General features: G+C 36.5%; 1 protein-coding gene and 1 long non-coding RNA gene across 2 annotated transcripts; one reads left to right on the top strand and one right to left on the bottom strand.

Annotated features, from left to right (window-relative positions):
• The first annotated feature begins 326 nt into the window (after positions 1 to 326).
• Positions 327 to 14,269, top strand: LOC131145138 (uncharacterized). Its single transcript, XR_009133999.1, has 2 exons — positions 327 to 1,229; positions 13,738 to 14,269. It is a non-coding gene; the product is annotated as an uncharacterized LOC131145138 (long non-coding RNA).
• LOC131145137 (uncharacterized protein At4g04980-like) lies at positions 10,339 to 13,918 on the bottom strand. Its single transcript, XM_058094232.1, has 9 exons — positions 13,781 to 13,918; positions 13,279 to 13,461; positions 12,997 to 13,092; positions 12,786 to 12,909; positions 11,728 to 12,691; positions 11,430 to 11,595; positions 11,175 to 11,339; positions 10,923 to 11,075; positions 10,339 to 10,821 (listed from the first exon to the last, which is right to left on the bottom strand). Exons 1-9 carry the CDS (start codon positions 13,844 to 13,846, stop codon positions 10,627 to 10,629), a joined length of 2,112 nt encoding a protein of 703 aa, XP_057950215.1. The 5' UTR covers positions 13,847 to 13,918; the 3' UTR covers positions 10,339 to 10,626.
• Positions 14,270 to 24,767: the final 10,498 nt, after the last annotated feature.

A 24,767-nucleotide genomic window follows, 5' to 3' on the forward strand; every position in this document is an offset into this window, starting at 1 on the left:
CTCTTCGAATTTGGCCCAAATTTAGCCTGGTTCGACGATCGAAAGTTATCACGAGACTCTTGGGAAGATTTTCTACAATACAGGTAGAGCAGAATTTTGATTTGAGAAATTTAGAAAATATCTTAAAATAAGGGTAAGTGAGTTATTTTGAAATTTTCTTAACAAATATAATTATTTAGAGCCTAAGAAGTATTAAATGGGTGTTTTATGAGATTTGAGTAAATTGAAAATTTTGAAATATAAGTTCTCCTGTTTGTTCGATTTTAGGAGAATCTTGAGTGGTAAGGGCAAATCCTTTATAACAACATTTTTATTAATTTAGACCAACACAAAGGTGGAATATGCTTCCTGGTCGTAACGCCAAGTGGCGCGCACAGATTGCAGGGCGCAGTGCCCAACTAGCTCGGCCCCTCGGCTTCCGCCATTGGCGGTGCCACTCAGCTCACCTAAGCACTCTCTTGACGTGGTGTCTCTCTCTCCGGTGGCGTATATTGTCCATACTGTTGATTGATCCTCTCAATCTCAAGGTTTCTATCCCTGTTGAAGTATTACTGTATTAATTGTCCAGCAGAGGCGACTGAGATCAATTGCCGCCTTGGATGTTGCTCGTCGGGAGTTTTGTTAATGAGGTTTGTTTTTGTCCCACCGAGCAGGTGTTCCGGAAAATCAGTTCTATTAATCGTCACTCCGGCGGTGAAGTTTGGAAAAATCGGTATTTTTGGTGGTGTCGATGGGATGCAGTTTTGATTTAGGGTTTTGATTGACTGCCTACTTTCAGATTTTGGTGCCATCACTGCCATGGGTCGACGCACGTTCTTCACGGAAGAGAAAGAGAATTGTGAACTGAGATGGCCATGAATGGTGGTTTGATGAACAATTAGTGGGGAGGAATGAGGGAGAACTGGAGCAGGGTTGGGGGTGGGGGGGAATGGCCTTGTGGCTATGTCCTATTCATCTTCGTTGATGACCTCGAAGAGCATCATCAGAGAGCCAAACGGAAACATTAATTTCAGAAAAGCAATTTCAAAGGGAAACAACAAAACAGATGTGGCAAACAAATTCAAAAGCCAAAATTGAAAAGAGAGTGAGGTTTTCGAGGCAGACAGCAAGAGCACCATTATAGAGGTCAGAGCAATTTCGGGGGAGGGGAGACACAGAGGCATAAGAAATCTAAAGAAGGATTTATTCCCCTTTGTATTTGCTGGCTGTCTGCAGTAGCTAGCAATTAGGTTCGTTTTAACACCCTCATTCCATGTTTTTTACTCTTAAAAATTAATTTACTGACTTATCTTCACCTTTTCGTATATTTATTTTAAAAATCACCTATGATGTAGCATTCGTGTCACAAGCCGGTGTCGGTCCTTGTTAGCGTTTTTATTGCAGCATTTTATTTGGTGTTTGTTCATAATACTAGAATAGTACCTAAGTATACTTGAGTCAAAATTTATTAATATTACGCAACAATGTTTATTTAATTCGTAAGGAAGTATCTATACAAGACATTAATGACAAACTTTGAACATAAATCTTGGGCTGTTGCCTATATATGCCAAATCCTATGCTTGTAGCTTAGGGTTAATTCATCCGTTTGAAAACCATAATTCGTAAGGCTTTCATATGAAAAGTATCTATACAAGACATTAATGAAAAACTTTGAACATAATTCTTAGGCTGTTGCCTATGTATGCCAAATCCTATGCTTGTAGGTAAGGGTTAATTGATCCGTTTGAAAATCATAATTCATAAGGCTTTCATATGAAAAGTATCTATTCAAGACATTAATGAAAAACTTTGAACATAAATCTTGGGCTGTTGCCTAGGACTGCCAAATCCTATGCTTGTAGATTAGGGTTTATTGATCCGTTTGAAAACCATAATGCCATTTTTAATATATTATGAATGAAAAATATAGTGTGAATACATATGCATTTTCTCCTTTCCTTTTTATTTTATAAAAGATCAACATTTCATTGTAAATGTTGACAAATATATTATAATTTAAAAAAAAAACAACATTGTGGTTGTTCTTTTATAGTTTGGATTTTTATGAATGAGATAAAAGAAAGTCATTTTACGGCGTGTCAATATATATTTAAAGCAAGTTAAAAAATATTGAAAGATTGTCTGAGAAGTGTCAAAGAATTGTTTGATGATAAAAATATTGTTAAGTTTTACATGGACTAAAGAATATTTTCTATATTAACAAATACAGAGTACATGACCGTATTTATACAATACAAGAATCAAGAACAAGAAGCTAACTAACAAGCTAACTAACTTATCTAACTATAACCACACTAACTAACTCATCTTCTCTTTTTCTAATTTAACTTGTGTAGCCTTGGATTTCAGTTCCAGTTGTTCAATCCTTGAGGCAATATTCCAACACTCCCCCCTCAAGATAAGCATGTATATTGTGAATGTTCATCTTGCGAAGATTAGGATGAAAAGGAAGTGAGCTGAGGGGTTTTGTAAAAATGTCTGCTAACTGCAATCGTGAAGGAACATGGAACAGTTTTATGATATTTTGTTGGAGTTTTTCTCGAATGAGATGGCAGTCGATCTCTATGTGCTTGGTTCTCTCATGTTGGACTGAACTAGTAGCAATGGACAAGGCTGATTTACTATCGGTAGAAACCAAAGCTGGCTGCTGATGAATAATATGCAAATCATGTAGTGCATACAGAAGCCATTGAATTTCACAAGCTGTTGAAGCAATGGCCCTGTATTATGCTTCAGCCGAGGACCTGCTGATAGTAGCTTGCTTTTTACTCTTCCAAGAAATTAGGGAATCACCCAAGAAAACAGCAAAACCAGTGACACTCCTTCAAGTGTCAATTCATCCTGCCCAATCGCTGTCAGAGAAAGCCTTTAGCTGCAGTTCTGAAGAAGCTGGGAAGAATAACCCTTGACCAGGAGTTGCCTTTAAATATTTGAGAACTCGAATGGCAGCTTTGAAATGACTAACTGCTGGTTTGGCTAAAAACTGACTGAGTACCTGGACTGAAAATGCAAGATCGGGTCGAGTTAAAGTTAAATATAACAACTGCCCAACCAATCTTCTATAAGCTGAAGGATCCTCATACGAATCAGCATCTGAAGCAGTGAGTTTTAAATTTGAATCCATGGGAAAAGCTACTAGTTTGGCACCAAGAACTCCTGCTTGTTCAAGTATGTCGAGAATAAATTTCCTTTGAAAAACAGATATACCAGTTCTAGTTCTGGCTATCTCCAAACCGAGAAAGTATTTGAGTTCCCCCGAGTCCTTAATTGTAAACTTGTCATGGAGAAAAGATTTAAGCAACTGTATTTCAATTAAGCTGTCATTGGCCAAAAGAATATCATCTACATGGACTAGTAAAGCTATGAAAGATGATTTAGACTTCTTGATAAACAAAGAACAATCAGAGGTACCTTGAGTAAAGCCATAAGCAAGCAATGCTATGGACAATGTAGCAAACCATTGCCTAGATGCTTGTTTCAAACCATATAAACTCTTTAGAAGTTTACAAACTTTATTTTCTCCTTTGACAACCAAACCAGGAGGCAAGTCTATATAAACTTCTTCATGCAAGTCACCATGTAAGAATGCATTGTTAATATCCAACTGGTGAAGACGCCAATTTTTAATAGCAGCTATAGCAAGTAATAACCGAATAGAAGTTATTTTTGCTACAGGAGAAAAAGTGTCAAAGAAATCTAACCCTTCTTGCTGAGTGTAGCCTTTAGCTACTAATCTAGCTTTGTACCTTTCAATGGTTCCATCTGCCTTATACTTAATTTGAAATACCCAATTACAACCAATGGTCTGTTTATTTTTAGGAAGAGTAACAAGTTCCCAAGTCTTATTTAATTCTAAGGCATTTAATTCATTTTGCATTGCAGCTTGCCAAACAAGTATTTGAGCAGCCAATTTGTAAGTTTTGGGTTCTGTGGAGGCTGAAATGGAGACTAGAAAAGCTTTATGAGAAGGAGGCAATTGCTTTTTCAGAAAGATAATCAGATATGGGATATAAAATACCTTCATTAGGAAAACAATCAGCAATAGCAGATGAGGGGGTTGCAAGTGGAACCTGGGAAGCAGTTCCACAATAAAAATCCTGCAAGTAGCTTGGCTTTCGTGTAATTCTTGAAGATTTTCTGAGTTGTGATGAAACAATATTTGGGATGGGATCATTGTTCAAAGATGTTTGATGATTGATGGTTAAATGTGGAGATGATGGAGGAGTTTGATTAGAAGAAATATCAGAAGAACAAAAATAGAAATCTGATGTAGAAGCTGTTGGAGGGAATAAGAAGGTATGTGATTCAGGATTAGATGGAAAAGCCTTAAAAGGAAAAATATTTTCAGAAAAAACTACATTTCTCGAGATGAAAACCTTATTGGTATTAAGGTCCATTAATTTGTAACCTTTTATGTCAGAAGGATATCCCAAGAATAAACATTTGGTAGATCTTGGATCAAATTTATGTCTATGAGTTGTGAATGTTGATGCAAAACAAAGACAACCAAATAGTTTGAGGTGGGAAAGATTAGGAGGTTTATCAAAAAACATTTTGAATGGTGTTTTGTTGTTAAGAAGAGGAGTTGGAATTCTGTTTATGATGTGAGCTGCAGTTAATACACAGTCACTCCAGAAAGTTAAAGGCATATTTGCTTGAAACAGTAAGGCCCTGGCAATGTTTAATAAATGTTGGTGTTTTCTTTCCACAACTCCATTTTGTTGTGGAGTTTCCACACAACTTCTTTGATGTATAATGCCATGGTCATTATAGAATTGAGTCAAAAGAAATTTAGGACCATTATCTGATCTCACTATTTTAACAGGAACACTGAACTGAGTTACTACCATTGTGCAAAATTTTTTAAGGATAGAAGGAATTTCAGATTTCATCTTGAGCATGTATACCCTAGTATAACGTGTATAATCATCAACTATAGTAAGAAAATACTTGAAACCAGAATAGGAAACAATATTGAATGGTCCCCATATATCACAATGGATCAAATCAAACTTGTTATTTGAACTGGACCAAGATACAGGAAATGAGAGTTTTCTTTGTTTTGCTAAATGACATACATCACAAACATGTGTGGTATTGAAAGATATGGATGACTCCAGCTGTTTAAGATAAGGTAACCTTGAGTTAGAAACATGGCCAAGTCTGTAATGCCAAGTATCTAATTGATTTTGGGTAATGGCTGAAGCCAAAGATGAAGAATGAAACTTGGCTTGGTTGTGAGTAGCTGCCTTTGAAGGAACTTGAGATAGGTGGTACAGTCCATGTTTCTTAAATGCAATCCCAATCATCTTCTTTGTTAATTGGTCCCGTAGAAGTAGTAGGAGTTAAAGAAAGAAGCAGATAGCAGATTGAATGAAAAACTGGGAACACATATCACATCATGTAAAGATAGTATGTTTGAAATACAAATACTGCCAATGTGTGAAGCTGGAACAGAGTTTCCATTTGGCAAATTTATGGAAGTGTTGATTGGTGTAGGTGGAGAAGAATATAATAATGGTGAACATATCATGTGGTCTGTTGCACCTATATCCAGAATCCATGAGTATACATTCTGTAGGGATGAAGAAACAGAATAGCAAAGATTCAAAGGGTTACCAAAAAATTGAGAAGTAACAATGTTGACAGCTGGGGAAGATGTTTGGGTAGATATTGGAGATGAAGTATAGTTTGCAAGTGCTAGCAATTTATTGAATTCCTCAGAAGTAAAAGAAAACTTTTGATCCTCATTACTCTGTTGAATAGAGAGCTCAGAAGTTGTCATGGCAGCATGTGCAGTAGGTGGTTTCCTTTTTCCTTTTGGTCCAGTTCAGCCAGGAGGATAACCATGAAGATGAAAACATTTTTCTATTGTATGTCCATTGTATCCACAATGTGTACAGTATAGAGAAAATCTCTTCTGTTTATCTTTTGAAAATTTCGAAAGAACAGATGGCTGAATGTTTTGTTTGGCAATCAAAGCATGAGTTTCATTGCTGACAACATTATTTAGTTGTCTCTGACTTTCCTCTTGAAGTAGTAAAGAAAATACTTTGGCCATACTTGGTAATGGTGAACCATAAGCAATTGGCTTCGAATTGGAGCGTAGGAATCATTCAGGCCAATCAAAAACTTTAATACATAACCAGATTGCTGTCTAACGAGCAAAAAATCAAACAGGTTGCAAGTACAAGTTGCCATTTTGCCACAGCTACATGTAGGGAATGGTCGGTTGTTAACAAACTCGTCCTATAATAATTGGAAGGAATTAAAATACTCAGTAATTGATAAAGAGCCTGAGCAATGGAACTTAGCGATTTTTCAAGGTGGAAGACTCTCGGACCATCGCTTCGTAAGTATCTTGTTTTCAGCTTGTTCCAAAGATCAACAGCAGATGTAACATAGAGAAGACTATTCCTTATTTCCTTGGAAATGGAATTCATTAACCATGAGAGAACTAGATTATTTGCACGCAGCCATGCAGTATGGAGAGCACTGATTTATAGGAGCAAGAATCGAACCATCAACAAATGCTGCCTTATTTTTGACTGTTAGGGCAATGGTGATTGATCGACTCCATGCGATATAATTATCACCATTAAAGATCTCAGAAATGAGTAATGCACCAGGATTATCACTTGGATGCAAGTAATATGGACTGGATGAATCATCCGAAGGGTTGATCATGCGATGAGAAGTATGAGAGCTGGTAGAATTTTCAGCAGAATTCATTTCTGGAATTTCTCCAAAAAATGTAAGAAAAAAAAAATTTGCAGAACAAAAATCTTTCCTTGTAAAGACCAGAGACAATGCCAATTCAATATTCACTTGGGGCTTGCAATTCGATACAAGAACAATGCCGAGAAGTGTCTTTCATTTTGCAGAAAAAAAAAAATGCTAAACCATCAGCTTCTCTGTTCAGCTTCAGACCTTTGTGAATATTCGTATTGAGTAGAATTTGGGGTCGCAGGTATGGCTCATGCAAAGGCTATGGAAGGATTGTTAAAGAAAAGAAAAACAGAGCTCCCATGGTTTTCTTGAAACTGAAAAAAAATGCGGAAGGGAAGTATTGCTCTGATACCATGTTAAGTTTTACATGGACTGAAAAATATTTTCTATATTAACAAATACAGAGTACATGACTGTATTGATACAATACAAGAATCAAGAACAAGAAGCTAACTAACAAGCTAACTAACTTATCTAACTATAACCACACTAACTAACTCATCTTCTCTTCTTCTAATTTAACTTGTGTAGCCTTGGATTCCAACAAATATATTTTAAATTATGAACACTCTTATGAAGTATTGGATGTGTTGGATTCAGAACAGTAGTCAAAGAGTGCCAATGTCCAACGCAGACATGGGTCACACAACACCCGAGAAGTGCTAGTGCACATTGATGGCATTATGTAGAGTCATTTCTCAAGGAAAATTGCTGTGTATAACTGTTTATTTTTTGATGATTTTATTATTTGAGTGGGATGAATAATTGTGATTAGCTGCTTATTTTAAGGGAAAAAAAGGATTAATTATATTATAGATAACAAAAATTTTCTACTCAAGTGCAATGGAATAGTGAAAAAAAGCCTCACATATGTACAGCATTCTTATGATCCAATCCATTATGAAACCATGGACACTCCTCTTTGCCTTGATCAATATTACAACCTCAAACCAAGTCATTGCCTCTCTTTCTTGTCTAATCACCATGACCCCCACCACAACAACTTTGGACACATGCTCCTCCTTCCAGTAGGTGTCATGAGTTCCCCTACTAGGAAAGCACAACTATATTTTTGTGCAAAAATTATCCTGTAAAGCTAAAGATGGTGACTGTAACCCAACCATTAACTCCAGAATGGAGAACTACTGGAGAAGTTTGATAGGAGAACACGCTTCTTGAATTGGAAGGGCTTTATGGTGCAACTGCTCTCAACACTGATCCATTTGCTTTTGCGCTCCATTGTCTATGCCAGATGTAACTAGGTGCAACACCACAAACTTGTGTGTTGGGCGCAGAACCAGCCAATTGCTCTCCTCTGCCAATCACAAAGGTTATTTATTTCAAACCACCACCTTTGTTCTCCACCATGTGGGTTAGGCTGGTGGCTCATTTCGTCAATGATTGCGTCAGCAAGTTTTGCCAAGCCATTGAACTAATGAAAGGTTTCTCGGAAGATGACCTACATAGCTTCAAGCAACAAGCTAATGTTCACTGCACCTATTATTATGGTGCATATCTCCAAGTTGGGTTTGCAAGCCTTGACATCCAAATTCAACTCAAGGCTCTTTTTGCCCTTCCACTGTTTATATCTTCTATGAGAAAATCTGGTAAAATTAATTGAATGATTCCACCTTTTTTGTGGTCCTGGAATTGGGATTATCCATGCCTGCCATGGTCACTGACCCTGGGGCACCACTCTACAACAAGGTATGAGGTGCCAAGCATCAACCACTGACCCTAGTGGATTTAGGTTGTAACTGTGTTGATCTCACAGTGAGTGTTAAGAATCAATTGTCCAGCAATCCCTCAATCATGTATCTGCAAATTGTGTCCAATGGCGAGACCGCAGAACAGCATTTCGGGATGTTTTTGGTGCTGAAGATGAGCCAACACCAGAGCAGGTTCCATAGATGCTCCATGGGTCCTGTCTACGTATGGTGCAGTAATCGGAAATGGCTCAATTTTGAGGACATGAGAATGTTTACTTGCAGGTCGAGACTTGATCTTCTTTGCTCATCGTTCTAATGTTGATTGGATGTGGACAATATGAAATCTATGGGGAGGGAGAGAGAAGGACTTCATGCACCCTTATTGGTTGGATGCTGGGTTTGTTTCCTTTGATCAGAATGCACAACTTGTATGTGTGAAAGTTATACACCATTTGGACAACACAAAGCTTGGATGGTTTATCAAGATGTTGATTTTCTATGGCTCAACAATAGGGCGATGTGGCGTAAAACATGTACCAATAAAGGAGCCAAGGCCCCCAGAGTAGCCAAGGTTGATGAAACATCCAAGTATAAGAGCATTGGCATCAGCAAATTCCCAAATTCTCTCAACAAAATGGTGAGAGCTGTTGTTCAAGGGCTGAAGAGATTGAGGTCTATGAAAGAAAGTGAAGAAGAGGAAGTACTGGTGGTATAAGATACAGAGGTGGAAAGAGATGTGCTTGTGAAGTTTGTGTGTATTAATGATGAAGATGAGCTTGTAATTGAGCTGAGGAATACTGAATTTTCTGGAAGCTTTGTGAGCATACGCAGAAGCATAATGTGAGAAGAAGATGAGGACACACCTAAGGTTGGGGATAGCTAACTTGTTGGAAAGACTTGGGAGTTGAAAATGTTGAGTGCATGGAGGTGAAGTGGGTCGCTTAAGATGGGGCAGGTGTAGTCACCATTGATGGAATCAAGATTGAGGCCTACAAAAGAAAGGGAAGAAGAGGAGGCACTGACAATAGAAGATATAGAGGTGGAGACTGGAGAGAGATGTGTTTGTGAAGTTTATGCGTATATTAATGAAGATGAGCTCATAAGTGGGCTGGGGAATACTGAATTTGCTGGAAGCTTTGTGAGTGTACCACACAAGCATAACATAAGAAGAAGATAAGGACACACCAAAGGTTTAGGAGAATAGATTTATTGCAGGACCTGGGAGTTGAAAATGATGAGCATGGTGGTGACTTTGGTCCCTCAAGATTGGGTTGATGCAGTCACCAATGGTGGAGCCAAGATTGAGCTTGCTTCTTGAATCTTCCTTTTTACAACAATTATATTTCATTTGGAACCGCTATCTCTAGCCACTCTCCGGGCTTTGGAAATCAGACTTTCGATGTTCTTCCTACCAATTATTAGAAGCCTATTCTCTGCTGAGTGTTTTTTCCCCTGATGAGCTTCTCAGTGTTTTTTGTTGCTCTTTGGTGATATTGCAACCATGTGTTTAATTTAAATTCGTTTCTAGTAATTTGAGATCTAAGCACTGACCTGATGTTTGGAAGATGTCATGGATTTGGATTTGTGAGGATTCGGATAAGATGCACTAAAAATTGTATTGAATTTTGTCCAAATCTACCAAAATCCAAATCCAATGCCTGAAATCTCTGCTCCCAAACATCAGTGTCAAAGTTTTTGCATCCTTCATGCTTTGGAGTTCTAATTAAAATAATTTTTGAAGAAAACTAAAGCTATGAGTTTGGAAGCTGTTTAAACTTTAACTAAGTTCATGACAAGTTCATGCTAGAAACTTTGAGTAGGAAATTAAAACAGCATAGAGCAGCATTATTTCATACAAGTAGTAAACACACAGAAATGTACACAGAGGAAGCCATGATATTTAATAGTATGTGTAGTATTCAATATTATCCCACACAAGTTGGAAATACTTATCAATAACTATGTTGTTTCAGAAAACAATTCTTCTAAGAAGGTGCAAAATCGATTGCTTAACAGATATATTATAAAATGGATTGTAGAGCTAGAGTTTAGCACTTTCGCTTGATATTCACAAACTGCACAGGCAAGTAAAAAATATGTTTCAGGTGATTAATGCCTCACTTCTCAAGTATTATTAAGCATATCATATACTATTATTTATAGTTGTTTTCTCTGATATGAGAAGTCACTGGTGCTGGGACCCAGTCTCTATTTCATGGGCTAGTTCTCTTGTTAGCTTGTCAGCACGGTCGTCATGCCCACCAGCGAAGGTATAGACTCGAAATGCTAACTGAAAAGCCCTCCAGAGCATTTTAGCAGATCCCTTGGCTGGTCCTTCAGTTTTAGACCCAGCTTTTGCTGCTTTTGCATCTCTACCCTCCTGGATTAAAGCCAAAATAAAATTGTTTACATAGAATTCAGAACTTCTCCAAAAGAATTCTTTTAAGTAGTTCAAAGCAAATTCTTAATTAAATTATATACCTTAAGTGCCAACTCCATACAGCTTGAAGAGACATCCACCATTGATTCCTTAATTCTTACAAGAATATTGAAGTCAAAATGGATGTTGTGGCTCTGAAACTTTTTGGATTCTTCATCTTTTGTTCGTTCCAGTGCATCCATTTCTCCTTTGATCTGTTCATAATTGACCTTGATTAGTGGTGAAACTTGGGTGTAATTAAGATATAACTATGAAGATATGTGTATCCAATGGTGTGCATTCTAAAGTTTCACCTTATTGAAGTAACGCTCAACCTTGTCGAGGAGCTGGGGCAGGGGAGCCTCTATCTTCCAGTTCTCAAGGTTAGAGATTGTCTCATTTAATCGAGTGTACAATGCTGCTGCCGTCCTTAAAGTCTCTAACTTCTTTATGGGGAAATCTTCAAATCTTGCCAGTACCTGCACTTCGAAGAATTTCAGGTTAGAATCAAGCAGCAAAGTTGTGTTAACAAAAACAGGACAGTGGAAATAAAGCTGAATAATATTGACCTGAGTTTCATCAGTTAGCTTCTCGAGATGTGATTCTACATGTTTGTGGAACTTTTGCAGCTCAGACATATCCTTTGTTTGGAAAGAACTGATGGAAGTTTTTAGCTCCATGATTGAGTTTGAATATTTTTTAACATCTTCTTGAATTTGTTGGAAGTATGCTGATCTGAGACATGCAAAAGAAATTAGAAAAAAGTGGAATTTTTTAGTTTGTTCTCCCCCATTTTCACTGTCTTGTGTTGATATCATTATATAACTTGTCAACTTTATACACTAAATGGATATATGAGAAGCAGACCTTCTGGCTATCTCAGCCAGTGCATCCGCCATTCCCTGTTTCCCACCAGCAGAGCCCCCAATCTGGTTCTTTCTCCCATTAGGTGATTTACCAATTTGGTTACATCCCTCCACCTTTCCTTTCAGAAGCCGATACAAATTACCCATCTGGGTTGATCTCTTCAATTTAGTAGTTTGTTTCTTGGCTCGCAAAGATTTTGCCACGCCAAGTGGAGGAGGTGGTGGTGGAATTCCTCCCTTTGTTAGTGGCGTTGGTGGTGGTGGGGCTGACACTGATCCTTTTGAAGGTAACATGGGTGGTGGAGGTGGTGGTATGTTTACACTTCCGGATGTTTTAGGTGGGAGCGGTGGAGCTGGTGGTGGTCTTGCCAGTGCTGCATTTTGTGGCAGTGTGGGTGGTGATGGTGGCAATGATGGCGGGGCTGGTGGTGTTGATGCTGCTACATTTGATGACAACTTCGGTGGCACTGGCGGTAGGACTGGGTTGCTGGTTTCACCAGTTCGATCATCTCTCAAATTTGACACTGGAATTGTAGAAGATTCTTCCCCAGTTTTGTAATCTTTGATTCCCTCATAATTGCTCTGTGCTTCTATCTCTGGTTTTGGTTCATCAACTGTGTTCTTCTGCATCAAAGGGCTTGAATATTTGGCTGAGTTATGAGGGAATTTGTGAAATGAGAGGCATTTCATATCAAACGAACTTAATTTCCCCACTGCTTGGACTCTTAGAGGCAAGAGAAGAGCTGGGGAATAAGAAATATTTGCAGACACTTCCTCCTTGGCAGAATAGTTGGTGTGCTGTGGGAGGACAGATGTTGGGGTTACTGGAGAGCTGCAGATGGAGCTGTTGCTAGAACAAGAATCCCCTGAATCACAATCACTCTTCTGATCTTCCACATCCATCATATCAAACCTCTCTCCAGCTAGATTAATCATGTCATCAAGTGCCTCCAACACTGTTTCAACTGCAAAGAACAAAAAAAGAAATTCAATGAGCTTAATTCACAAACATTCCAATTAAGAGAAAGCTGCCACCTAAATCCTGGAGAAAAAACTTACCAATGCGACCAGAAGGGATCTGCATATTGCTGAGATCATTAGGCTTGCAGGGTGTTGAGCACTCCTGATTCTTTGCTGATAAATTCTGAAGGGATTTCAAAGAATTGCAAAAGTAGACCATTCCCTGTTTGAACATGTCATATCCATTAGCCTATGAGCCTTTGAAATTATGGAAAAAGCTATTTCTTGTTTCATTAGTTTAACATTGAACCTGTTCCATCGATAGACCCTTCAGTTCTGAACTTGGGATATGGGCTATGGCTTCAGGGTATAGCTTATGGAGGCCCTCCATTGTTGAAATCACCAACTGCAAGAAGATAGGGAAGGAGGTAAAACCTAGAAGTGCACCAACACTTAAAAAAGAGGGTATTCTTCCTACAACAGCTTGTGAATTTCCTAAGGGCAGATCAAAGAATACCTGCACCAACACTTAAAAAAAGGGTATTCTTCCTACAACAGGTTGTGAATTTCCCAAGTACAGATCAAAGAATACCTCATTAATTGAAGCAGAGCCATCACAGGGAGGCAGGTCCATGGTGTCTCTAAAGGTCAGGATCTTCCTTCTTAGCTCATTCGTTAAAATCAAGTTGCCTGTAGATCCGGGCGAACCATCATCCATCAAGCCTTCCGCTCCTGTTTGACTCTTAGACATTTTGGGACTTTTGGTTGCCTGCACCTGCCATCCTTGCGTCAAGATTACTTGCTAGATAATTTCATAATGCTAACTTAAATTTACAATACTGTTTGAAAATTTGGAATTTGGAATTTTGATTTAGATTGGTGTGGATCTAATCAATACAGAATCACATTGATTTGCATTCAAATTCACACAAATTCAAATTAGAATATGAAACTTATGATCCAAACACGGCTTTGCAAGAAATTCTATTGTGGACTCATGTTTTGAAGAAAAATTCAAAGACCCATTTGATACCATACCTGGTGTCCGCAGGGACTGTGACAAAACAAATTCAAAGACCCATTTGATACCATACCTGGAGTCCGCAGGGCCTGTGACAAAACAGCAACGGCGAGAAGCCGCAGCACGCGCCCGAACTCATCTGTGATGCACTATTTATTGCAGAGCCGCAGACAAGGAGTAGGAAGGTGAGAATCACGAGTCACAACAGAGGGTTGGCCATGCCTGCGCTGATTCTGCCTCAGGCTTGCTAAGGAAACCCAAGGTTTAATAAGGGAACTGGCTCACAATAGGAAGAGAATAATTGTGGGACATTCAAAAATTCAAATTGGGAACGTGGGGCGCATTAATGTCATGCGTCAAGTACTCATTAACAAAGGTTCATTCTGTTCCCCCCACCCCCCATCCTTTTCGTCTGTCTCTGAAACTTCCATAGATAGGGAGAGCCAAATTTGGAAAAGAAAACTAGAAAAGTTGGTTTTTATTTTTATTTTTTGGGGATTTTTTAGTTCTTTTGTTATTGCGGTTTGAATTTATATTTTTTTTAGAAAGATGGTTTGAATAATTGAAGAAAGGTGTATTGCGGGTGCGTTTGCAACGGCTAGGAGCCAATGAATCCATGAAGGCAGGGAAGTTTGGGTGGCCTGCCAGCTAGAAGGACAATGTATGGGGGAAGGGCTGTGTGGCAACTTTTATTTGCATCAATCCAACACCACAAGCCACAAGTCAAAAATTAACAGAAAATTTTTAATTAATTAATTAATTAATTGTTTTAAAGCTTAAACAGAGATTTTTGAATTAAAAAATGTGCTCATTGTTTGATTTTTGTTTAACCCAATCAACATAAGGGGAAAATAAATAGCTCCCTATACTATATTTATCAAATTCATAGGGTTTTGGAATATCCGTCAATATTTTTGCTCTAGCGTCAAGGCATGAGGAGACTCCAAACTTTCAATACTAAATTATGAGATTTTTGATATTTTAAAAAAAATTAAGCTAAATTATTATTGATTGAAATTTTTTATCTTTTGATCTTTTTTTTTTTTTTGGTTTTTGATCTGAAAATTATAATTATATAGATAAAAATGGATATGTATAGATATACCGGGCATACCAGGAACAAAAGAGGTCAAGTTCCCAGACACAATTGCAAAGCGATATACTTTGGAAAGCAATACAAGCAAAAGGGAAGGCCGAGCTCCCAATCACAGAAGCACTTAGCTTGAGCCCTGACCTTTCGGCCAATTTAAAAACATAATAAAACATGGGCATACCCAGGGGCAAGAGTCAGTTTAAAACAATGCTCAATTACATAAGAAAGAAAATTTAGCGTACACAAGTGAGTCTGAATCACTTTAAGAATTGCATTCCAATGAGTGACAGAGCCCTCAAATTTCTTTATGTTTCTAAAGTGCCATAAATTATAAACTGTGATTGCCACTCTCTCTTTGATCTTACTGGTTGCTTATTGTGCTTTTGATCAGCCTTTCCTTTTTCATTATAACATATCAATATCTTTTATGAATAGTTCATGCATTGTATTTCATTTTTCGTCTTCTCATTATAATTTAATAGTTAATAAAATTTATTGATCGACTATATTGTTATTATACGCAAACTCATTATATGAAATTAATTTCCAATTCAATTTTTTCCCCTTAATTTAAGAAACTATTTAGTTGACTTCGATTGATAAACACTATTTTTTCCTAATACACTGGATATTTTCAATATTAATAGGAGAGAAATAAATATTTAGAATTTTAAAATACCCGTAATTTACGAAAAATATGTGATGATCAACCCTCTCTAGAGCTCATATTTAATAGTCACAAAAATATGCATATATTTATGGACATATTAGATAGCTTATAATTATTATTGTTTTTATATATTTTAACAAAGTATTAATATGTAAAATTTATTTTATAATGAAATTATAAAATATGAATATATAAGTAATAAGTAATTTGAAAATTAATTTTAGTATTGCATTTTAAAATATGGACATCTCCATAACCCATTTTTTTTTTTTTAAAGAAAGAAAGAAAGAAAGAAAGAAATTTTAATTTTGAATTCCTAAACTATCTCTATGATTTTTCTTGACGAAGTACTGTTATAATATATTTTTTCTCTAAAATATTTTAAAATTTTTACTACATAATATATGTTTATATATATTTATTGACACACACACACACACACACACTAGTTACTTCACTGTTTTTTTTTTTTTAAACATTGAATATGTATCAAGAAGATATTGCTATAAAATTTTAATTTAAAACACAGAAAAATAAAATAAAATTGTAAAGTTAAAAATATGTTTTGTAACACTATCAATTAATATGCATGCACCTTGGGATGCATGGAATAGTCTATGGAAATTAAAAATTGACCAAATTAAGATAATTATTTCTAAATAAGACATGCAATTAATCTAATGTGTCAATCCATAATTAATGAACGCGTTTTCTTTTTAAAAGAACATAACAAAATAGAATTTGCTAACATTTTTTTCAGTCGCTAAGCATATTTTACTATATAGTATAACCCATGATTTTTTTTGAGTTACAAATATGTATTGAGGAGTATAGTAAGTGAGAAATATGTAGAGAAATAAATGTAACGTTCTTATTAATTTTTCAACTAATTATTTTGATAATGATTTTTTTCTTAAATTAGAAAAGATTAAACCACTTTTATTGCTTGACCTAAATGACAAAATAGACAAAGACCCAACGAAACAATTGATGTAGTTGTCCATATTTAGGAATAAAAAAACTCTTCATATTAATTTAAAGCTAATAGTAATATTTTTCAAATTAATTGATCTTTATTGGTAAACAAGTTAATAACACGACCTTGGTACTTATGTAAATGGCATTTTTTTGCCTCTTTTGTGCTAACTACGAGAACCATATATAGATTGAAAAATGGAATATTTTGTTTAATAATTTTGAATTTTTGTTATTAAGTTTTCTTAATTACTCAATTATGTGATGTTCTTATTGATGTTTGGGGGGGCCGCCGGGGGGGGGGGGGGGGTGTCTTCATCAAATTGCATGAATTTAGAGCAAGAATTTGCCATTTGGAAGACAAAAGGTAAAAATCTTTTCAAAATATTTGCACAATTAGCTATTGCTAATTTTTATGGCTTGGATTAAGGAGTCTTCAAGTTCTATTTAGTTGTAATTGGGGAAGAGTCTTGTTATTGATTACAATATTAAGAAAGATCAATACCCACTTCTTGCTTAAATAAAAATTGCTATATGTAACTTTTATGAAGGCTCATCTATATTTAATGGAAGCATGACCCTAGAAAAAAAAAGGTAAGCCCATTTTTATTCACTAATTTCCTAAAATTTTATTTTCTAACTTAATCATCAAAAGGTTATTTGAAGATTAGATCTTACCTACATTTTGTTATTTTGTTTTTGTTTTTTTATTTTTTTTGTAGAACCCATGTTGTGAATGTGACTCACATTCTAAAGGAAGACATGAAGAAAATATGTGGAGCAGCAGCAATCAATTGACTAATTAATCCAGAGTTCAGAACAATTACATTCTATTTGAAACAGTCGATTGATTGGCTTGGAACAACATGTGCATATTTTTGACTTTTGAATGATTGGACATTAATATGGTTGAGTTTGGGGGGAAACCTCCAAGGGGGCTTATATATGCATAGAATATGTTGTATATAAAAAGTTAAGTGTGGAAGAGAGTTTTGAGAGAATTCATGTATTGTTTATGTAATTTGAACAAGAAGGTAGTGAATTCTTATCGTTTGCTCCTGTGGATGTAGGCTTTGCCGAACCGCATAATTCCTTATGTCATTGTTCTTGTTATTGCTGTTAGCCTGATAAGGCTTAAGAATCTTATTTTGACGATAACAAATCAAAGGAACTTAATATATTTGGTTAAGTGATAATGTTTCAAGACGAAAGTATTTTTGGATAAAAAATCAAGTGACTCAAGTAATCAATGTCAAAGTGCTTGAAAAGTCTGATGACAGCTTGAACTTAATGCTACAAAGATTTTATAAAGTTTGTTGAAACTTGAAGACAAGTTATACATGAAGAAAAGAAGCTATGCATGAAGACTTAGTGAATAGAAGTGTCATAGTTGTTTAATAGTCTCATGTAAGTATTTCGCATGTTTTCAAAATAAGTGTTTGAAGCTTTTGGGATTTAATATGGACTTAGAGACTTGATTTTAAAAACCTCGAAAAATATATTTTCAAAATCTCAATTCAATATTCTAAGTTTAAAAGCTAACAAGTTTTTAGAAACACATTTCTTAAATTCATAAAAATTGCAAGTTCAGGCGATTGACTGTGTATGCTTAGCCGATTGATCTTTTATATGCTTTTTAAGAAAGTAAACAGAATAGCATTAGACGATTGACCCCATCAGGCCTAGGTGACTGACCCTATTCTGAGTTTGAAAAATTGCTGTGATTTAAAGGCACATGCGACTAACCCTTCGAGATTAGGCGACTGACCTTCGAGAATTCAAATTTAAAACAGCGTGGGAATGTTTCCAAAATTGATTGCTTGGACCCCAAACAATGAGAAAACTTGGAAAATATACCAAGTAACTTGGGGAATACGAAAATTACTTTTTAAACTCTATAAATACAATTTGATTTCAAGAATTACATATCCAACAATCAATAGCAATCAACATCCAAGCTTACACTCATACTCTCAAAGATCTCTTATTGAATACACTTTGTTGAAGGTTCATTGCTAAGTTCTTGTCGATCAATTCTCACCGTACTCTGAGTTTTCTATTGAGATTTCAATCTAAGAATCAATCCATGGTGATATATATATATATATATATATATATATATATATATATATATATATATCTGAGCTTCAAAATCTTTATTGTGTACAAATCTGCTCTAACTGAGAGTGTTCTTGTACGAACCAAAGATTGTTCTTGTTCTTCTTTTGTTTTTGACGATTCAGGGTTGTTGAATCATTGCCTAGTGAGAGGGGATTCTCGTTAGTGGGGGAACTCCACTTGAGAAGGAGAGAGGTTGTAACTTTGGCCTAATAAAGAAAGTTGGAATCCTCACAGTGGTTGCTTGAGGCAAGGACGTAGGCTTTGGGCCGAACCTTGTAAAAATATGGCGTCTCTCTGTCTTCCCTACTCTTTTTAATTTTTTGTATATATAAATTGTGTGGATGCTTACTTAATTGCTAGAAATTAATTTGTTATTGGGAATTGCGGAAACCTTAGTTAAATGGAGTACGTTGATTGATAATTATCAAAACTCATTAACTTATTGATTAGTTACATACTTAAATTCAAGTAACTTATTTGATATCAAAGTCTGAATTTTGGAAGCTTGTTGAAATTTCTATTTTGTTTCATATTGTGATGTGACGACCTAAAAATGCTACTATATATATATTTTTTATATACATAAAACACTGATACCATAGATAAACCACCCGACCCCCAAGTGGGTACCAGGATGACCTGTCCATATCCCAATTAAAACATGCAGCGGAAACACATACATAAACTCCAAATACAATATCAAAGTTCTATAACTATCGTATTATATATACATATGTCTCCCCAAAAGACCAAATATTACTACAACCCAAAGTATTACAAGACATATCCATATACATGTACATACTAGTGTCTTACCAACACTATCTTCAATCCCAAAACTACTAATCCTGTCGGGAGCTTTTTAAGCTGGTCTCTCTAGATTTCCTGAAATGTTAAGATATTAAGGAGTGAAACATCTCCCAGTAAGATAGAATAAATTATTTTAGTATGTGGTAACATGAGTTTAAATGAGTCAAAAACACGTTCATTAAATACATAATTTAACTGAGTAGTCCTGAAATCTATACTCATATTCATATATATATATATATACACACACACACACACACACACACACACACACACATTTGCAACCATGTATTTTCTTAAAAATATGTATGTGCTCAATACGTTTTCTTAGGTTCGAAACCCAACATGTCTATAAACGTAGTTTCATCATGTCTGTAATGAGGAATCAACCTGAGTGGACATCCATATATCACCGTCATGTAATTACCCCACATGACTGGGTTGTGCAATCCGAAGGCAGGACTTAGCAATGGTTGGCCTACCAGGTTAAGTCAAACATAACATAACTACGCACGATTGCCCACCCAACCTGGTCCACCAATCTTACTTGCTGCAACACTTCTCGGGTTGGCACACAGTGGGTATCCTACTCGCTGCAACACTTCGAGGCTAATTGGCCTCCGACCCAACACTTTCTAAATAGTGTGGCTGCACTATCGGCTAAACACCCAACCTCGTCTGCCCATCCTACTCACCGCAACACTTCTTGGGTCGGCAAACAAGGGGTTACACTATCTGATTTGGCTAACTAGCCACGGTACTGTGCTCTGAACATACCTAGTCCATCAGGGTTGTCATTTCCACAGTAATCTCAATATCAAAAATATCATATTTGTATAAATCACATTTTGTCATAAAATATTTCCACATGTTAAATATAAAAACATATTCTATCATATCGCTACATTTGCTAGTATAAATCACATTTTGCCATAAAATATTCCCACATGATAAATATACGGTAACAAAACCAATACTCATGTCATACAAATTTTAAGTAATATTTCATAAATTAGTAATTGCCCAGATAAATATATGATATTCCAGAACCAGCATTTTCAAATGCCGGGTACGTTAGAAAATCCTTTACATTATCATTTTCTCATGCTTTAAATTAAACATCTGATTCCCAAAATGCCTGATATAAATTATTCCACTTACCTGTTTCTTGAAGAAATGCCTATAGGGATCCTAGAACAATGCCTGCGGCGTTCGCACAACACTCTGTATCCATATACCCTAATTTAATCAGCTCAGCCCCAAGATTAATACCATTTTAACATTCCTAAGCCCACACACTCCCATTAACTAATTAAATCCTAAAAACAATAGATATAATTCATTTCCTTACCTCAACCTTGGAGTGGTGCCTAGGATTCTCAAAACACAAATTCGCTCTGATTAAAATGATGAGGGTTGAACCTAGGACCTTGTGGTAGTGTCTGATCGTCAATGAGAGAGAGAGAGAGAGAGAGAGAGGTATGAGTTTTAACCTAAAAAAATGAATTGAAACCTATTTATACGTTTTGGACTTGGAGCAATACCGTTGACAGTTTTATCCAGTTGCCTACAGGTTAGCATTACCTCCAACACTATCTAGGATCCATGATGTATTCCATGTTGAGGAAGTACGTTTCAAATCCTTCACACGTGATCAGTTATGAATCACTGGAACAAAAAGATACTCTGTCATATGAAGAAGTGCCCACTCAGATTCTGGACCTAAAGGAACATGAATTATGCACTAAAAGGATCCCATTGGTAAAGAAACTGTGACGCAATCATGTAGTTGAAGAAGTTTCATGGGAGTTAAAGGAGAAAATGCGTCAGAAATATCCACACATGTTCAGTGGGACCCAGTGTTGAACTGATAAAGGTAAGGGTAAATAATTGTTTTTGCTTGTTGTCATGTACAATGTAGGGTAGTTAGTTATAAGTTAGTATTTTTGGTTCTAGATTATGTAGGGTTTTGGGAGAGTTTCCTTTTTATATGATTGATTGTAATCTCGTAGATCCGTTTATGTAACCACGGTATTCATCCACCACAAGTGAGGGTAATTAATAAAATTTCTATAATTTTCCCCAAATGGAAGTACAAGTGTTAGTTAGCAAATTTCGAGAATGAAGTTTTTATAAGGAGGGGAGGATGTAGTGACCTGAAAAATAATAAGAATAAAAATAAATAAGAAAGAAGGAAATTTGGTTTGGTGTAGACGAAACCGTCAACGGTTTTGGGTGAGCTCAGAAAACCGTCCATAATTTTGAGTCACCCCCCTCTTGGGAGTACACCTTACTTCTTAATTGCTTTATTAACTTGTTGTGGTTGTGGAATATTTCTATATTCATCACTTAGATTGCTGCAGTGTTTGAGTTTGATTCTTTACACAATTATATATATATATATATATATATATATATATATATATATATATTCCATTGTGCATTGTTTGAGGGGTTCGTTTTTCACAACAATTGGTGTTAAAGCACCGTTGTAATGGCCACTGAAACTTCGTCTGCAAATTTTGACATTATCAAATTTGATGGAATCGAAAATTTTGGTTTATGGCAGGGAAGAGTGAAGGATCTCTTGATGTAGTAAGGGATGATGAAGACATTGTATAGAGTGTAACTAGAAAGTATGGATGAAGCAACTTGGAATGAGTTGAAAGTAAAGGCAGTATCAACCATTCAAATGTGTTTGGCTGATGACGTGTTGTATTATGCCCTGGATGAAGATTCTTTGGCAGCAGTTTGGTGTAAATTAGAAAGTCGGTATATGTCTAAGTCTTTATCGAACAAACTCTTTCTTAAGCAAATGCTATATTGGCTTAAGATGGTGGAGGGTTCGGATTTAGACCATCATATTAACATTTTTAATTAGATTGTGAGTGATTTGGTACGTGTTGATGTAAAATTCTAGGAGGAAGACAAAGCACTGATCCTATTAAATTCCCTATCTGCGTCTCAAACTTATGAAAACTTGGTTAACGCTCTTACATGGGGTAAGGAAAGCCTGAATTTGGAAGAGGTGACAAGTGCATTGCTCGATTTCTTCAAAGAAAAATGGTTAGCGATGAAGCTTCACATGGTGAAGGACTTGTTGTGAAAAGTAACCAAGAACATAGGAGGCATAAGTCCCAGAATAGATCTCGGTTGCAATTTGGTAAGAGGAAGGATATAAAATGTTTTAAGTGCGGTAAAATTAGGCACATAAGACTGGAATGTTCGGAGTGGAAGAAAGGGAGTTTTGAAAATTAGTAAGATCCATCAAAATTTGCAAATGTAGTGGAAGGAGATTCAGAATCCAGTGATGGAGATATGTTATGTGTTTCATGGGTTCGGAGTGCCTCACGGATGATTCTTGGATTCTAGATACCGGATGCTCTTATCACATAATAGCAAATAGAAAATGGTTCGACACCTATAGATCAGTTAATACTGGTTGTGTTTTGATAGGAAATGATATTTCATGAAAAATACATGGTATTGGAAATGTCAAAATCAAAATGTATGATGCTATTGTGAGAACCATATATGATGTAAAGCATGTACCGGATCTAAGGAAGAATGTAATTTCATTAGGCACTTTAGACTGTAACGAGTATAGTTACAAGGTTGAAAGTGGGGAAATGAAAGTGTGTAAATGCGACTTGATAGTGATGAAAAGAGAAAAGGTAGCGGGAAATATCTATGCACTGTAGGGTGTTATGATTGTTGGTGGAGCTGCAGTTGTAGAATCTGAGTTAGATATTTTATAGCATATGCGGTTAGAGCATATGGGTGACTACATGTAATCAAATGTTTGGGGACCGGTGATTATAGCATCACGAGGTAGACATATATTTTCATGGATGTATCATGAAAGGTCTGGGTTTATCTCATATGGCACAAGCTAGATGTTGATGTGTTTACCAGGTTAAACTTGTGGTTGAGGTGGAGTACCAGACCGGGAGAGAAATTATCAGACTAGACATTGGGACTAAGTACACTAGTTTCGTTCAAGAAGTTTGGTGAGTAAGGCAGGTTATATGCAAGGCTTGTAGGGTACTTCTTGGTGTAGTCAGTGAGTATGACACATTTCTCGATTGACCGATTGCCAAAGGTATTGCTGGATGGGAGTTGTAGGTAAATTGTAGGTAGGTTTTGTGGTAGACTACTTGGCTGTGAGTGGATGTCTACTGGTGCACTATTCTATTGATGGAGGATCTAGACTTGGTATTATTTTCAAATAGTACATCTTCTTGGGGTATAAAAAAGGTGGGTGCAAGTTGGGTGATCTTGTGGAAAACAAAGGGGTGATCGAGGACATGATTTTTGGTGATAAAGCCATGGGGTAGCAAAGGAAGAGAAACAAATGCTAGAAGACTACGGTAGCAGCAATCATGTTATTCAGGCGGGGTCAGGGACTCAAGGAAAAAATACGGGGAGTTCTATTTTGAGTCGATAATATCACGGTATGAATGGTCATGTGATGTGGATTGAGTAACAGAATTAGGGCAGAGATGACATAGTTCATATTGTAGGGAGTTTCAGCTCGGGAAACCAGCAAAATCAGGATGGGCCCATGTGTGCTATCAAACCACTGCCACTTAGGTATAAATTTGGCATTCTGGAGTTTTATGCATTCATTACTACTAACAGCAAGGTTTCTACTATTTTTCAAGTTGCAATGCATGACAAAGGGAAAAAAATAGGTGGATGAGTGTTACAGTGGAGGAAATGGAAGTATTGCATACGTACCAGATGAGTGAGTTGGTGAGGTTTCCAGTTGGGAAAAGGGTGATAGGATGCAGTTAGGTGATGTATCTCTTTTTTGTGAATGACATGTTATTGGTTAAGAATGCTTTAACAGAGGCTTATCAGTTGGGAATTCTGTTGAAAGTTGTTGACGTAAATGTGTTTGGTATGACCAAGATGGGTCTTGATTTGCTGATTCGTATGGACAGAGCTTTAGAGAGATTGGTGTTATCTCAGGGTGGCTTTGTGGACAGAACCACAGGGAGACTTAGTTTGCCATCTCAGGGGGGGGGGGATTGTGGAGAATCAATATGGAATGTTTACCGTTCGATACCCAAGGACGTGCTATGATGTCCAGGATATGTCAAATGTTCCCCATGATTGTGCTATGGGGTGTTTTAACAGGCAACCGAGTAGACCTTCAGTTGTGAGATTTGTTGACGACTATGGAGGGGGCTTTAGTGATAGAAGTCTTACAATAGCGTTTGTGTTTATTGTTGTGGGAAGGTCTTGTTGGAAGCCTAGGGTGAAGTATTTAGGTGTTACAACTACAACTGTATCAAGGTTGATGGTAGAAGTTGAAACTGCCATCGGCAAGTTCACATGGTGTTGCTTGGACTTGGTGTTTGTCTCCAAGTGCTAAACAGGAGACGG

Source organism: Malania oleifera, chromosome 12, assembly GCF_029873635.1.
Source record: "Malania oleifera isolate guangnan ecotype guangnan chromosome 12, ASM2987363v1, whole genome shotgun sequence".
In the NCBI taxonomy this organism is placed as follows: Eukaryota; Viridiplantae; Streptophyta; class Magnoliopsida; order Santalales; family Ximeniaceae; genus Malania; species Malania oleifera.

What these genes read in the sequence shown, in the direction of transcription:
- LOC131145137 (XM_058094232.1), bottom strand. Translation starts at nt 13,846, where the DNA reads ATGAGTTCGGGCGCGTGCTGCGGCTTCTCGCCGTTGCTGTTTTGTCAC. An exon ending in AGGGTCTATCGATGGAACAG is followed by an intron (nt 12,910 to 12,996) that starts GTTCAATGTTAA and finishes ATGTTCAAACAG; the next exon opens with GGAATGGTCTACTTTTGCAA. An exon ending in CTGGCTGAGATAGCCAGAAG is followed by an intron (nt 11,596 to 11,727) that starts GTCTGCTTCTCA and finishes TGCATGTCTCAG; the next exon opens with ATCAGCATACTTCCAACAAA.